General features: G+C 37.7%; 1 protein-coding gene across 8 annotated transcripts in view; it reads right to left on the bottom strand.

Annotated features, from left to right (window-relative positions):
• Positions 1-768: 768 nt before the first annotated feature.
• The window catches only part of LOC119735130 (bromodomain-containing protein 8-like), a 28,645-nt gene continuing 13,705 nt past the window's right edge, over positions 769-15,708 (bottom strand). For 7 of the 8 annotated variants that reach the window (XM_038208877.1, XM_038208859.1, XM_038208846.1 and 4 more), the window contains 12 exons: positions 14,736-14,887; positions 14,218-14,340; positions 13,118-13,181; positions 12,083-12,252; positions 11,423-11,524; positions 9,846-10,622; positions 6,530-6,736; positions 5,548-5,795; positions 4,878-4,949; positions 4,105-4,351; positions 2,962-3,042; positions 1,663-2,211 (listed from right to left, as the gene is read on the bottom strand). In XM_038208877.1, coding sequence (XP_038064805.1) covers positions 2,131-2,211; positions 2,962-3,042; positions 4,105-4,351; positions 4,878-4,949; positions 5,548-5,795; positions 6,530-6,736; positions 9,846-10,622; positions 11,423-11,524; positions 12,083-12,252; positions 13,118-13,181; positions 14,218-14,340; positions 14,736-14,887 — 2,324 coding nt within the window. In that variant the 3' untranslated portion in view covers positions 1,663-2,130. Of the gene's footprint in view, positions 2,212-2,961; positions 3,043-4,104; positions 4,352-4,877; positions 4,950-5,547; positions 5,796-6,529; positions 6,737-9,845; positions 10,623-11,422; positions 11,525-12,082; positions 12,253-13,117; positions 13,182-14,217; positions 14,341-14,735; positions 14,888-15,708 lie in introns of all 8 variants that reach the window. The other variant, XM_038208832.1, reaches the window with a different exon arrangement.

A 15,708-nucleotide genomic window follows, 5' to 3' on the forward strand; every position in this document is an offset into this window, starting at 1 on the left:
TTTGGTCACGTACACATATTATGATGTTCTAAAAGGAACACATTTCCGTAGTGATTATTATTTCAAAAACGCCGAAAAAGTGATTTGCGGCATTATAAAAGTAACCACTACGTTAGAAAAATTGTTGTAAACCATGGTCAGTTGGTCAGTGGTGGTGGCCAAAATATAAGTCAAGTGAGCCGCGACGTTACAAAAGAAATCAAGCTGTCTAAAAAAGACGGCAACTTGTCCTTTGTAGATCACCAGCCGGTCTCACCAATATGGCGTCAAATTCGTACATTGTGCGGCTCTTTATTAGCTATCCAGTCTTTATATAGAGATCAGTGATATGGGCCCACATGCTAGAAATACGGTTCACCAATATCCTTTATTACGAGGCCGGTAATACGAGTATCCAATTGTGACTTCAACATCAAAGGTTTTCTAAATTATTCTTGGTGGACACCTAAACCCGAAACTAGAGGCAAAGTATTTGCTATTTGCAAGCTTTACAGTCTTGCCCATTTTGTGGTCAAACATTTTATTTTTTTGGCATAAATTCTCATTTAAACTAAGTTCAAATACTTTACATCATATCACATAACTGAATAAGCAAATATTCAATGGGTGCTGAAGCTATTATTTTTAATGGGGATGGTAATTGTATAGATTATCTTCCCATTTTGATTTTGGATCTATTATATCAGAATGGTGACAACACTTTCCATTAAAGGTAAAACTTCACAACTGCATAATGTGCATTGATATTAACACTCACAAGAACAGAAATTCAAGTTTCACTTTCAACAGCCAACATTTATTTTAAAGTGGTCAAAGTGGAATCCACAAACCAAACCTTTTTTATGACAATGCTTTAAAAAAACGAGTCAGCTTTTTGTGGTCGAATTTTGTCACGAGCTTAAAAGCAGCACGATGTTCTCAAACATTTCGTTGCAAATTCCAGCCAACTTAGTTTTGTTTTACATATGTGACTTGTCATCACAAAACGAGCTTTAGGTCACAAAATGCCAGTTGCAGGTAGTGGGACAAAGCCAACATTTGAATGGGTAGTCTTTTTCTTGTTTTCAGGTGAACCCTCAATCTGTAAGTCAACCTCTAACTTTCCCACTTTTTTTCTTGCTTCCATTAAACATCTATGAACCTATTTTTGACCCATTCTAATGGTTGCCTTTCTCCCGTCCAACACAAACACACATCGTTGTGTCCATACAACAAGGTTGAATCTCCTGAAATGGGTCGTATGTGAAACATGAGTTTCAGAATGTCAAAAGGTGGTATCTCACTTAAAATAACCCGGATGTACACACAAAGTCAATGGACGTTGAGATATGACCTTGTTGCACAGGGCATATTCGTGCGAGATACGACTTTGTTGCAGAATGGAGTTACGACCTTGTTGCACTGACGCGACGACATGAAGCCTGAGATTTACCACTGTAATAAAGTTAACAGTGTGTAGTTCCGTTACTAAACCCGACAGCCCCAAATGTTACATACCATTGGAAAGCTCTTGTTCTGCAGAATCATTACACAAAAATCTCAATTCTTCAATTAAAAAAAACACCACCTTAAGCTCATTTTGTTGTGATGGGTCACATATTTTTATTTTTTTTATTTTTTTTTGAAATCAAATGGTTCCTGCAAAACAAAATAGTTCTATTAATTTCTTGAAGAATCCTTTCCTTACTGTTTTGATGAGAATTTTTGAGTCTATAATATTACTCATAACATAACTTTCAAAATAAAAATAATTATCCAGACTAAAGAGTGAGACAGTTTCCAAAGAATATTATTAAATTCCAAAAAGTCGTCTTGGGTTAGGGTTTGATAAGCACACCTATATCGTCTGATCATATTACACCATGATAATGATTTGGAACCCAACATTATTGGTCACGTTTTTCCCATGCAGCAGATAGAGTTGGCTATGATAGGTGATATACATGTATAGCACAGAGGTCTATCGGAAATACATGCAGCCACAAGTCCTTCCATCAGTTCAACTGCAGTGAAAGTTCAAAACTTTGTTGAACACATCCATTTTTGTTCAGAGAATTAGGGTCAAGTGTTGGAAAATGTCTGTCCTATCATCTGACTGCAATCTGTCACCCCCTCCTCCCAATCCCAGACCTAGTACTCATCAGCCCGTGTTCGTCTCTTCTTCCCCGAGGTGTCCGTGTCAGTAGAACTCCGCCGGGAACGATCCTCTTCCTAGTACAAGAACAGTATGAAAATAAAAAAATGTATAGCAAATGAAGACTTTATCACAGGAATTCTTTGTCACACAATTTTTTGGACACACAATCATTAACCTGGTTCATTCTTTCTGCCTCAGTTTGCCTTTAAAGGGAAAATACAACATTTGCAAACATTGAAAAATAAAACGACCAAGTTTTTACGAAATACCTTACACGATGTTGGTAAATGACAGTCTAAAAGCATCCTGTAAAATTATGGCACCTGGTGTGAAGTCATTATCAAGAAAATTGCATTTTTGTATACATTTCCAACGGTGGTCGGCCGACCACCGTAGGAAAAACCTAACTATTTTTCACTACTGCTCCAAATTTACCATTTTCTTCAGTCCAAATTTTGTTTGCTATTGGTTTCATGTTCATGAATGGGTGCAGGCCAGCTAGACTGGTTCCCTAATACCATACTCTTTTCTGGCATCTGTAAATTGATCCAATTCATCTTCAGTGGAGTCAGGGAACCAGACTACTTGAACATTTTTGTTTTTCTTGGTTTTTCCAGCATTTTCGAAAACAAAACTTCAAACATGTCAGTGTAACAATAATTTGAGTATGATACTAACCCCTCAAATAGTTCATTTCTGAAAATTAAAGCAAAAGCCAATGATATACATTCCCTTTAAGGAGATATGTCCCGATGAAATGTTATTAACATATCGGTGCTGCAGTTTGCATCTCATCTGAGATGCTCTCTGCATCTCTAACTCACCCCCTGTCCCTGCTTTCCTCTACCCCTCAGCATTTTGGTAGAGTCTGGTTGCTGTACTAACAACTGGGTGGACACAAATTCCTAAGAAATTAAGACAAAGCAAATTTAGGAAATAAGCAGCTGGATATTTTCAGAGCTAACAGAAACAAAATCGTACTTTTGAAAAGTCATCTTGTCTCATGTAAAGTCCCTAGTTATTCACAGAAACTGTGATAAAGGCATTCCTTGAATTTGTTAGTGTTCATTCTCTACAGGGTGAGTAAAAAAAAAAAGGAAACCCAAATGGTGCCCCCTATTTTTTTTTTTAAGTTCTACACATAGCGCTTTTCAGATCTAGGATATGAAAGCCCAATTAATAAGCTTTCTTTTAGTGAAAGAATCATTCAAAACGCTCATGAACTTTTCCAGTTATGAAATTTCGAACACAAACACCGTTTTTTAACCTTGTCCACGAATCACAATAAAGGTAAGTGATATTTCAGCGAAACAAAAACGATTCACATACCAAAAAACACATAAGAACACTCTGAAAACCATGATAACTGGCACTTATCATAAGATCTTTTTAAAAAGCTGCTGCTTCCAATATTAAATTAACATGTTTTACACTGTCAAGAGTTTATTGTCTTCTACTTGGCTACCCCGGAGACTTGTGGGATTATTCTGATATCATTTTCATTATAGGACATGGTTTCATTTTTATTGAAATATCACATACCTTGATCCGTGGACAAGGCTAAAAAAAACAGTGTTTGTGTACAAAATTCCTAAACTGGAAAGGAAAAAGGTAGCGATTTGAATGATTCTTTCACTAAAAGAAAGCATATTAATTGGGCTTTATAATAATAATAATAATAATAATAATAATAATAATAATAATAATAATAATAATAGCAGGCATTTTCATAGCGCTTTTACGCCGCAACAGGGTATCAATGCGCTTTACAAGTATTATTAGTTGGATTTCGCTTTCATATCCTGGATCTGGAAAGCGCTTCATGTAGAAATTCATAAAAGAATCGGGGGCACCGTTTGGATTTCTGGGTTTTTTACTCACCCTGTATTACTGGTGACTAGACATATGAATGGACTTGTTATGATTTTGGAGCCTTTCCAAAAAAGTTTCAAGAAATATGACTTTACCTCTATCTGCTTGACCACATCAGCCTGCATGATGGTGGCTATCTGATGGACATGCTGGTCTGCATTGTTATACATGATAGCATTCTGAAACATGAGCATCATATCACGGTGAAACTGCTCTGTGGTCCGTATCACTCCATTCTCAATGTTCTTCTTTATGGTGATCAAGTCCATGGGACGCAGGACAATGCTCTTATAACCTGGGGCTATGTCCTCTGTTACCGGATGTAGAAACACATTGGCATACCTGGATGATCGAGTGGAAACAAACTCATTGGTTAAAAAACAAATCAGGCCCTTACATTGTAAATACACCTTCTTGTTTTATTACACACTGCCTGCAGTAAAATATTCATGTACCCTTCAATGCTTTGTTTTTTTACATATTCAGTTAGAAGGGCAAGACGATGTTTCTGTTGGGTTATTTACTCCTAGCATAAGTACACCTTGGCAATAACAATACAAAGCATAACTGTTTACTGAATGGTATGACTGGCAGTGTTGCTTTGCAGCTACCCTCAAGTGCATGTGTTTCTCACTGGTGTTTAACTTATTTTAGTAAACGTTGTGTCATACATTTGTCAAATTATGCAGGATCTAAGTGTGTGTTAATATACTTATATATATTTTCATTGTTTAGAAATAGTTCTATATAGTTAATAGTTTTAATTGTTGGTTCTTCCGCTCTTGCTTAGTAACAACGTGAGTGGGTGAACTGAAGACACTGATACAATAGTTCACTGCATCAAGAAATGGAAACAATTTGTACTTACTTGTGGCTTGCGATAGCTCTCCAGACAAGCATGATTGCCTTACGCCATATCTTATAAGCATGGTCCTCCTCACTGAAATATACAATCAAGTCAAGAAGGGACACTATGATGGTGTGTGTTGGACACCGTACAGTTAAAGTGGTCGAGAACAATCATGTGTTAATTTTACAGAAATAAAAGTGACATCGTTTACTGCAATTGCAAGCATTGCAATGCTCTCTAACTTCAAGTTTGACAGTTGCCCCCCCCAAAAAAATTTGAAACACAAAACTATTTTCAAAATGGTAGGCCAAAATAATTTACAAAATCTGTGATTGTCCTTATCCAATACTGAAATCGTTACACAGCTTCGTCAAGTTTCGTGAAGTAACAAAATTGTGGCTGTGCAAAATGTTTTTGGCATAAATCCTATGCATGCTGAAAGTCATGCACTGTTCAGCAAAATTGGCTGCTTTCCCACAACCAAGCATTTCATATTGAAAGAAAAAAACTTACAGTAATCAAAGGTTACAATGCAATAATTCAATTCATGTCTTGAAGCATAATTCACAACTTTTACTTTTGACTGTTTGGCATGAAACAACAAAACAGTTGTTGCTTAAGTTGCAAAATCAACCAACACCTTTGGGCATGTGATTTCCCTTTACTTTATACTTGTATTTTAATATACCTCTGAGCAACCGATGCTGGACTATTTGGCAGCGAGTCTAGGAAGTATGATGGCTGAAGACCTCCAGCCGACGTTGACAAATCGTCACTCTCTGAGGGCTTGTCGGTCACGTCTGAGTCCCCGGCCTCACTGTGTGTATCCTTGCTGTCCTCGTCAATCAGTGACACAAGACTACTGGCTGTGCCATCCTTGCCAGCTGATCTCCTTCCAGAGGGGGTATCCAGCTGGTTTTGGTCATCCTCCTCCTCCTGTGGTGGGAAGAGCAAAAGTAGGCTTCATTGAAACTCTCTTTTTAAAAGAAAAAGTATGAAAACTACATGCACTACCTTTCTAATCCTTCTTTCCAAAATCGATTTGCCAGTGACTGATATCAAACTTTTAACTAAGCCCTACACGTCACCTGACCTGGGCCCATTTGACCACATATTTCTGCACCAATTCTTAAAATTGAACTCAAAACCTAAATAGAAAACAAGCTGTTATCTAAAATAAAACACACAATCTCTTGGTTGGACAGCTGTAATGTGCACACTATTCAAAACTTTTAAACTCATAAATAAACTCAGTCAGTGATTCCTCATGTGCCACTTCAAGACCAACCCCAACAAGAGAAGGAATACACTTTATAACCTACTCTATCACGTTTTACTGTCATTTATAAAAATTCACTGTATGATATACGTGTGATAACGTACAGATATTTTAATCCAAACTTGTGGCCTGAGGTAATTATTCTAATTCATAATTGATCACATGTTTGTCTAATATGGTGGCATATTGTCCAGAACATGTTTGTGACAATTACAGAGGGCAGTCAAGTATTCCGCTCTGGCCATTGTAGAAAGTTTTTGAAAATCAGAGCTGCCTGATTTCTCCTAATTACTTATAATGGTATTTAACAGTATTCCATATTTTCCATTCATCTTTGGAGTGGTTTTTGTATAAATGGGATAGACAGGAAACCAGAATAATTGGCCAATACCGCTGCTGCATGTGTCCTTATCCGTGAGCTCTTGCGTTGGCTGCCCGGCGGTCTGCCTCTTGTCCCCTTCCGCTTGACCTTCAAGTCACTGTCCTCCCGTGACGAACTGTCCCCTGGGGAGGGGGGCGCAATATGATGGTAGTCATCCTCCCCTGCGTCTGCTCTGGGTTTTGTCACCGGTGTTGCATCTGCATGTCTGTCAGCATGCTAAGTAATTTAAAAAACAATATATATAAATGTATATATCAATTTCTATAAAAAAAAAATCTTTTTCTTCAATGGATTTAAATTTTGCCCTTTACAGGATTTTGAATCTGAACATAGCCAGTTCAGTAATCCAACTGCACAGTTGCGCATCAAGATTTAACCATTTTAATTTGGGATATGTGTACACAAGTCTATAGGAGATTGTAACTGAATCTGCAATCTGAAACTTTTCTAGCTGTCAAAAAAGTATCAAAATTGTTTGGACGTTTGCGCCTACTTCAGAACAAGAGTTTTTCATTACATTTTCTTTATACCCCCCATGATTCTGCAAGCATCTGATTGTTTTTACTGAATTGAAAACTGTAAAATCTTGTTTCTTGATGCGTAGTTGGAATACCGAACTGACTTACATGTACTTATTGTCTATTACTTTCACAAAGTTGCCAAATCATGCATGATGCCTGGACTATAGCAGTCCAAGCTGGAACTTTGGTAATGATAAAATTGTCTTTCACAGAAATATAGAAACTCAATGGGCACTGTAGCATACATGGAGTTCTAGCTGTCAATGTGAAATAAACAATGGCCTTGTACTTTTACTGGTTATAATGCATGCATATTTTATTACTAATCAATTACGGAGTCCTTCGATCAGCGTATGAATCTCATGAATCTCATTCTGTGACTGCTCAATGAAGAACATGCATCTCCCCTCCCCATTAGGATAACACAGCATTGTACTTAGTCATGAGCACACCCACTTGCATGCACTACCAATACCATAGGCTACCATGGGCTACGGTAAATGCAGACTGGCCTTTGTAAAGAGTAACAGACTTTGACAAAGCGTTTGTTTCCTGTCAACAGTATACATTATTTGTAACGGTTTACAACAATTTTGATTCGGGAAATATTTCCACAGTTTTTGTTTGCTGTTTTAAAAGAAAACATGACAATAAGGGTGCCTCAGAAAGAAAAATGTCAACAACTTTGAGGCAAATGTTAATGTTTGCCAGCATTAACTGAATTAGTAGTACTGAATGGTAAAGAACATGAACATCAAATAAAGCGACAAATCACCAATGATTAATTGAACAAATTATAAGGGGAATGCCAATTGACAAACGTGCAAAATTTAAGGTTTCCCATTCAAAGGTTAATATCGATGATCATTAATATAGGTATATATGGAAAGATGTCTGTGAATGTCATTGTAATGTATGGATAACTGGATAGCACATATTAGAGTTACACTCAAGTCAATAACAAGTCAAATAAAAAGTCAAGTCAAAGTAAAATGCAATGAACAATGATACAGGAATGTCTAGTTCACAGCTTGTTACTTGGCCAAAGACTGAATGATGTGTGATTGACTTGGGATGACTTGGTTTAAACCATGGCACTTTATTAAAACATCAAGTGTGTGAAGAAGATATTTCATGAACTTTTAACCCTCATGGAACTTCCAAAAGGTTCAGCCAAGTCACTGTTGAACATGTAAGTACAGAGATTGTGCCATTCTGGTTCCTGTACAATGCAGACTTTTGGAGGAAAGGTATTTTGCAAAAAAATCCTCTGGGGTCAGGGTTAATGAGGCCTCTTACCAAAAGATCTTTGGAGAAGTAATAGTTAGTGAATGATGTTGAAATTTCCAACAAAAAAGGATTAACAGCTACATGAATGCCCTGCAATGTTAAGGCACTTAACATGAATTTTAACATGAAACGTGTTGTTAGTAACTGACAGGCATTATTGGGAGAAATTATAAGATATTCCATGAGGTGATAAAATTAAAGTCAGAATCAATAAATGGTTTTTTTGGTCATAAGTTAAACAAACCAATAAAAGGTGTGTGGACACCCTAAATGGAAAAAAAATGACAAATATTGAAGAACCTGTGACTGTGTCTTCTATGGTGTTATCAAAGAGGTTGTTGATTGCTGGAAGAAATCTGTGTCACTATTTAGTTATATATAGTTTAGGGCATATCAAACAATAAAGGGAGATATTTCTGGCTGAAAAATACTTTTAAAAGTTACTTCTGAGAGCATTTTAAAAGTGAGGTCTAGAGCCTGTTTGTTTCCTTTGTCTAAGAGTTGTTGCTGAGAGCAGCAAACAACCTGGGGAGGAGTCAGGTTTGCGCAGTGGTTCTTTCCTTGCCTTCCACCATTGTGACCCAGGTTCGATTCCTGCCCTGGTCCTCGTGTGGATTGGGTTTTCAGTCCATACCTGATTCTGTGGATTTTCCCCAGAATATTCTTCTGCAGTTTTCCTTCTACCCTAAAACTGTAATTTCTTCTCATTGTCTTCTCTCTACAGGTTTTTTTCAGGCTTGCGAGCTACAGTGCCTAGGGTGCTTTTGAGGAATCCTTGGTATCAATAATAATAACAATAATAAGTATTACCCTGGATTGGACAATTGGGAGACATCCCCATAGACTTGTGCACAAACTTTTTCAAACTTCAATGTGCCCTAACCCAATGTTCCCTTGTCCTTTTTCCACGAATTTCGGTATGTTTACTAATTAGACCACAAGCAACAAAAATAACCTAATTGCGACAAAAACAATTTGCCTCTAAAGGGGGGCTGTGCCATTAGGGAGACATGAAAATGTCTCACTAATGACCGGTGTCTCCCACCGTTTGAAGAAATTACGATACCATGTCTCCTTAATGGTACATTTACACGTATAATACTACTACTAAATGATTCAACAGGGAGGTGTTCTGGGTCACTTGTTGTTGCTTTAGTACTGCACGTTTGCTATAACAGCATTGTTTAACCTCACTTCGTACTTGTGATGTCAAATATCTTTTGATTTCCAATGTCAGCTTGAAGAAAACAGTGACCACTTTGTCATTGTTTTATTACATAAACATGTATCTGCTCTGAAATTTAAATACCCTTTCATAAAAATATCAGTTAGCAATCAGCAACCTCTTTAAAATCCTGGGAAAATGTCAACACTGTGGACAAATAAAGGTAAAGAAATATGGTGAACAACTTGAACTCTGAACCCTCTGATGAGTGACTTAGTAGAACAGGTGTAACGTGAAAAAAAAAACACCACAAAACGTCAATGGTAACTGCTCCTAAAAAGCTGTGTACCTTAGCCACACTGTCACTCTTAGATGTGGCTTTTCTTGGGCTCTTTATTCTGGCTGGTATTACAACTGATTGGGCCCTGCCTTGGTCATAATTGCCTGCATTAGACTTTGCAGTGTCTTCTGCATTACGAGTGTAATCTGGCTCTTCCGTCGCCATTTTCTCTTTGCTGACTTCTGGTTTTGGCTGGCTGATGTTTCCACTGATTTGGCCAAAGTCTTCAGTTCCCTGTTTCATCTCCATTCCTCTATTTGATTTAAGAGCACTTGCCACATCATCTTTTGGTAGCAGATTTTTCGCTTCGTCCTTCTTCTCTTGGATACTGCTTTCTTGATCTTCTTGAGACTGAGCTTTTCCATCTGTAACTGGAGCTTTGAGCTGGATTTTCTTTCTGTCTTTGACGGAGCGCAGCCATCTCATAGGGGATGGGTCACGGATATAGCTTTCCTCTTTGGGTTCGTACAGAGCCTCGTCCAGCCTCTGGGTAATCAACTTCTGCTCTTCAGGACTCATACTCTTCCTGGTTGGGGATCGCAAATTTGGTTTTGGTGTTGCCTGCTTTGATGATTGTGGCTCTGTATTTGGCTCATCCTTGGTAATCAGTTTCAATAGTGTTGGTGGGTTTGCGATACTAGCTGACAATGATTCTGTTGTTTTGACAACATCTGATGTGTAGCGATCAATTGCAGAGCAAGTATCAACGCGATGATCAGTTGTACTGGAAGACGTGACTGACTTGATCTGTGTACTATCGGCAACATCTGCGTTGCCAGCACTACCCTGGTTTGAGGGCCAAAATTATCTCAGTAGTAGTTTCCACGACAAAATCAAAACATATTTTCACAAAAATTCAAGATGCAGGATTAACACTTTCATATCAGCCTAAAAGAAAAAAGTTGACCTAGTTATTAAGGAAGTACAACTGTTAATGCCAAGCAATAGGAGAAATAAGAAATAAATGATGTCCAATAAGACATTTCTTGTTACAAGATATTGGACAATCAAGAGGCATGAGGCAAATGTGGTTTTTTATGAAGTTAGAAAGTTCTAAATTGTTAGAGCTAAACACACCATGATAGTGGCAAATTAACTGCATCTAAACAAAGTCATGAGTCAATCTAGAGTTTTAGTAGAAGGTACCAATCTATAATGCAAAATACATTCCTTAACTTAAATGGATGAGAGATAATTTATGTAAGTTTCTAAGACTGACATCATAATTAAATAATGTCTGTTTGCACAAGACAATTTTTGGTTGGTTTTCCTGCTTTGAAAGAAAGTATTATATAGCACACTTGCATGACTTGTTTCTATGGGCCCAACCAATCTTTTTTTTTTTGTAGAAGACAATGACAATTGTGATGAATGGCAAATGAATTGTTCTTGCTTGATTGTCTACACTTCTCAAGTCACCTTATCACACTTTTTCCAGTGGCAAGCATAATCAAAATTGTATTATGACAAATGAATTTATGAATATGTGGAATGAAGGTTTGTGAAATAGCCACTGAGTGGTAAATTGGTACAGCTAGCATGAGTCAGTGTTGTGGTCAGAGATTTGTGAGAGTAAACTAAACTACCTCAGGATTTGGCGCTTGATTGTCGCTCTCTGGGTCATCCACGTTTACCATCTCGGTTTCGTTGCATTCCTCGGTCTTGGACACTTTTGTTTCTACTTTGGGCTTTTACATGATATTCAAGACAACACATTCAGATAAAATATCTAAAAATGGATTGGAACGTGTCACTAGCTGGGTTTGCAATAAAATTACGGGGTTGGGTGAGTTATACAAACACAATTCCAACGTAACAGATTTTGTCTCTTAGACTTACACATTGTTCACGTTTTGTGGCTGCCAACATCTGGTTTTACAAATGACCAAGTCATTTTATCGATTGAAGATAATTTTAGACTTTAAGAGATATATTGTACTGCACACATGGATGTTTGAGCCCAATTCAAATGTGGTGATTGAAATGAAGATCCCGCCTGACAAGTTCTTTGAACTTGAACGAGTAAAAATTATAAATGAATTCTTGAGATCTTTAATTAATACTCGAGCGGTACTGCTCGGAGAGATAGGACACATAGAATGCATCTTATATTGGATGACATCAATCCTTGGATGGGTCATCATGACTTCAAGACAAGATATTACTCTTTCTTTGATACATGTACATCTTAGCATTTCATAAAATCCATCATCAACAGTTTACCACACTATATACTGGACACTCACCTCTCTGGTTTTAACGACACCTTTCTCAATCTTCAGGATGAGTGGTTCTTTGACCCTTGGGACCGGTGTACCATGGTCTGAGGCTGGCAATGAGCTCTCATCAATGCTCTGTGAGGATGGTGAGTCCTCTGGGTAGGGGCTCAATAGTGCAACCAGATCACTGGCAGTGGCTACAGAGAAATGCACAGCAAAGCAGTAGAGTCAAGTTTGGCATTACTAGGTATAATGCTCCTAAATTTCTTGAATAACAGTAACAGTATAGTCACACATGAGTTTGTACGTACACCTATAATCTTTATGTCCGTGTCATTTCCTGTAAAATCGGCAGCCGTAGGTCACATGATGATAACTTTCTTGTGGTCAAAAGAGGGCACTTTACGTAAATCAAAACGTGGTTCAATCAAGAGCTATGGGTAACTATAGTTAAAAAGCTCGTGGAACTTGGAGCATTGAAAACGGTTGGGATCGTCTGGTTTACTATTTTGTAACAGCTTAAAATATATACGAATATAATAATCAAACAAAACAACTCTTTTGGCACAGAATACGAATGTTTCTCTCTGCCTTAAAAACAGAAACTCAAAATAACAATTGCATTTTGCATGTGAAATCACGATGCAAAAATGACTACCAAAAATTCATATTAACAATCCTTCCCCCTGAAAAAGAAAGGTTTTGAAAGAATAGAATACTCTTGACCATATTCCTTCTCACAGGCACATCACTCAAATGAAAGATCTAGTCCTCTTTAATATTACACCACATGAGATTATGATGTTTTATAATTCTGAATATTTCATAGATTTTGCACTTTTCAACCACGTCCACAATTCAGTGGAATTGTCCTAATTCTAATATTGTTGAGAATACTTGGAGTTTTTCAGCATACCTTTGTTGTTCAAACACTCAGATTCCTAGCCATAATTAGGCTGCCAATTACTGTCTACTTTCTCAGGTTTGATTCCCAGCATATCACTTGTCAGACTCATAGAAAGACTTGTGTAAAACACTGGAGGGGGTTCTTTGCATATTTACCTCCAAGCAATTGGTCCACTGTCTCCTCATTGTCAATATCTGCAGAAAGCTCCTCTTCTGGATTCTGAACAGAAAGACAGTGAGCAGAGTGTGAGAGGCTTCTTGCAATCTGTACACATACATGTACTTTGGCAGCCATATTCACTGTTAAAACGCATGCATCTAGGACCCCTCTAAAAGTCTGTTACCAAGCTGCTCAATATACATTTGATAGGTTTACAAAACTTACAGTGGATCAGCAACATTTAAATTTGTTTAAACATCTAAGAGGATTAAAACAGTTTTATGACGGCTGTGTGTGACAGGTTACATATTGTCACAAAACAGTTTTCGTGGGTTGAGAGCTAGAAGGTCATTACAGCAGTCAATACATCTCTGATATACGCTGTTGGCTCAAATTTTAAGTGTAAAATAATTATTATACATTAAAACAACTTTCACACGAATGCAACCTGTAAAATATATTTTCCGTAACAAATTACTTAGGTCTTAGGGCTCCATTTGACAATTAAACCAAATGTTGTCATTAAGGACCTTTTGTCTGAATTGTTCTGTATGGACCTTATAGCTGTGAGACAAGTTTTGATTAAGCTGTGCCTGCAATTTTGAAAATACTTTTGTCTGATCTTTCTTTGGAATCAGTATAAAGCAACTCTGAAATACTGTCATCGGTAATACAGAAAGTCATCTACTTCAAAGCAATATAGCAGATCAACCTCGTTATACATTGTGTATGACCTTCTCTATAACGCAATCAGGATTAGTCAATTAAATCATCCATTTTCCAGTTGTATGCCGTGATTAATGCTACCAAGAGTGACTGTTTAAGATATATAACATAATAATTAGTCACATATTTTATAGGGTCATGACATAAATATGGCACTGAAACATATTTTGTGCATATATCCACTCCTTTGAGCTATATGAAAATAATTAGGGAACCTTTTTGGTTATTTTTTGTTTAGTGCACTTTTGCTGTGATGCCACTTTCAAGAGAATTATATGACGACTCTTTATCTGTTGACTAGTTATTGCTCACAAAGTCACTGCATGAAATTCAAATCCCAAATATAAAACAAAAGTATGCCGTGTCTTACTGTTATGGTATCCGTTTCCTTTTGTAATTCTGTTGCAACCAATGATGTCAGGTAGGGAGAGGCTGAATTCTCTCTTTGTTTTGTTGTTGCATCATCTGGACCTGAGCCTAAATCTTCAGTAACCTGCAAGGGAAAAAAAGCATGTGGCAGATTTTGAAAAGTGGTGCGACTTGTTAGGATAATGGGATATTAATACAACCCCATGCTCCAGACCACGAGGCCACATTTATATACAGCTGATCAACCAAGTTATAGACAAGCAGATCTTTGTTTCATTTTATGGGGGCAGGATCCCCCATTTGTTGCTCTTGTTGCCAAAATCACCAAAAGAGGCCATCAGGAACAATTGTAACTACTGTCAGATGGTACGTGTAACTACTGTCACATTGTAACTACTGTCAGATGGTATTCAACCCCATTCATCCCGAACAGCACCCCCTGGAGTCACATCATGTCCAGCCTCCCCCCCCCCCACATCCCATGATACAAATTATCACAAACGTAAGTTAGTATCTTGCCTTGATGTCAGAAGTTAGAGGGTTGTCATCGACCTCCACATTATCCCCAACTGATGACGTCTCTGACTGGGTGCGGGGTCCTACGCGAGGAGGTCTGATGGGAGGACGACGCTTGCTGGGAGACTGGAAACCTGGCTTGCTGGCCACTTTGACTGGATAAAGAAACATAGCATTATAAGTACTGGTCCATTCACTTCTGATCATGACATTCCTCAATAACCTGTGGGGAGAGAGACTGAAATCCCAATCCACATGTCAGTCTGGGTGGGAGTGAACCAAGGTCACAGAGGAGGGAGACGAGGAAAGTACCACTTTGCTAGTCTGACTCTCTGCATTTCAATCAAATTCTGCTATAAAAGGACGCAGTTTTCCATGATTACTGCTTATGTTCAATGTGAAATGGAGGACACCTTCAAAGGCAGATAATTAACCTATGCAGTAGAACTGCGTCAAAGCAGCTTGTGAAATACTGTTCAATTACATGATTTACAAATGGACGTGGAATGCCAAAAATCTGAGACAAACAGAACTTACAAATTAACATACAAAAATCCATAGGGTTATCTTAGGGGACGTGGCTAACTCGCATATAGCCATAGATCAATTGTTTTCATAGCAGCACTATGAAGGTAAACCTGGTGCTCCTTCATATGTCTTTTTACTACAACTCTATGAGCAAGACCAATTACCCACTTATTGTCTATGGCCTCAATACTATCCAATCAATGTTTTCATAGTAAAGTCAGTTTTGTATTCCTACTGCATGTGTGCCCATCAAGATCTGAAGATTTCCCTGAGGATCCACAGATCTACATGCAAAATCATTGACATTAACGACAAAATTGAAGAAACACCCTTATTTTGAGGTAAGTACAAAAATAAAACAAATTTGGACTACACAATTTTCTACAGTAATTTTGTGCTCCTCATAATGTCTGAACAATATTTCCATCTCATGTTTCATCTTCATGAG

The sequence above is a fragment of the Patiria miniata genome, unplaced genomic scaffold (genome assembly GCF_015706575.1).
Source record: "Patiria miniata isolate m_02_andy unplaced genomic scaffold, ASM1570657v1 HiC_scaffold_10, whole genome shotgun sequence".
NCBI lineage: Eukaryota > Metazoa > Echinodermata > Asteroidea > Valvatida > Asterinidae > Patiria > Patiria miniata.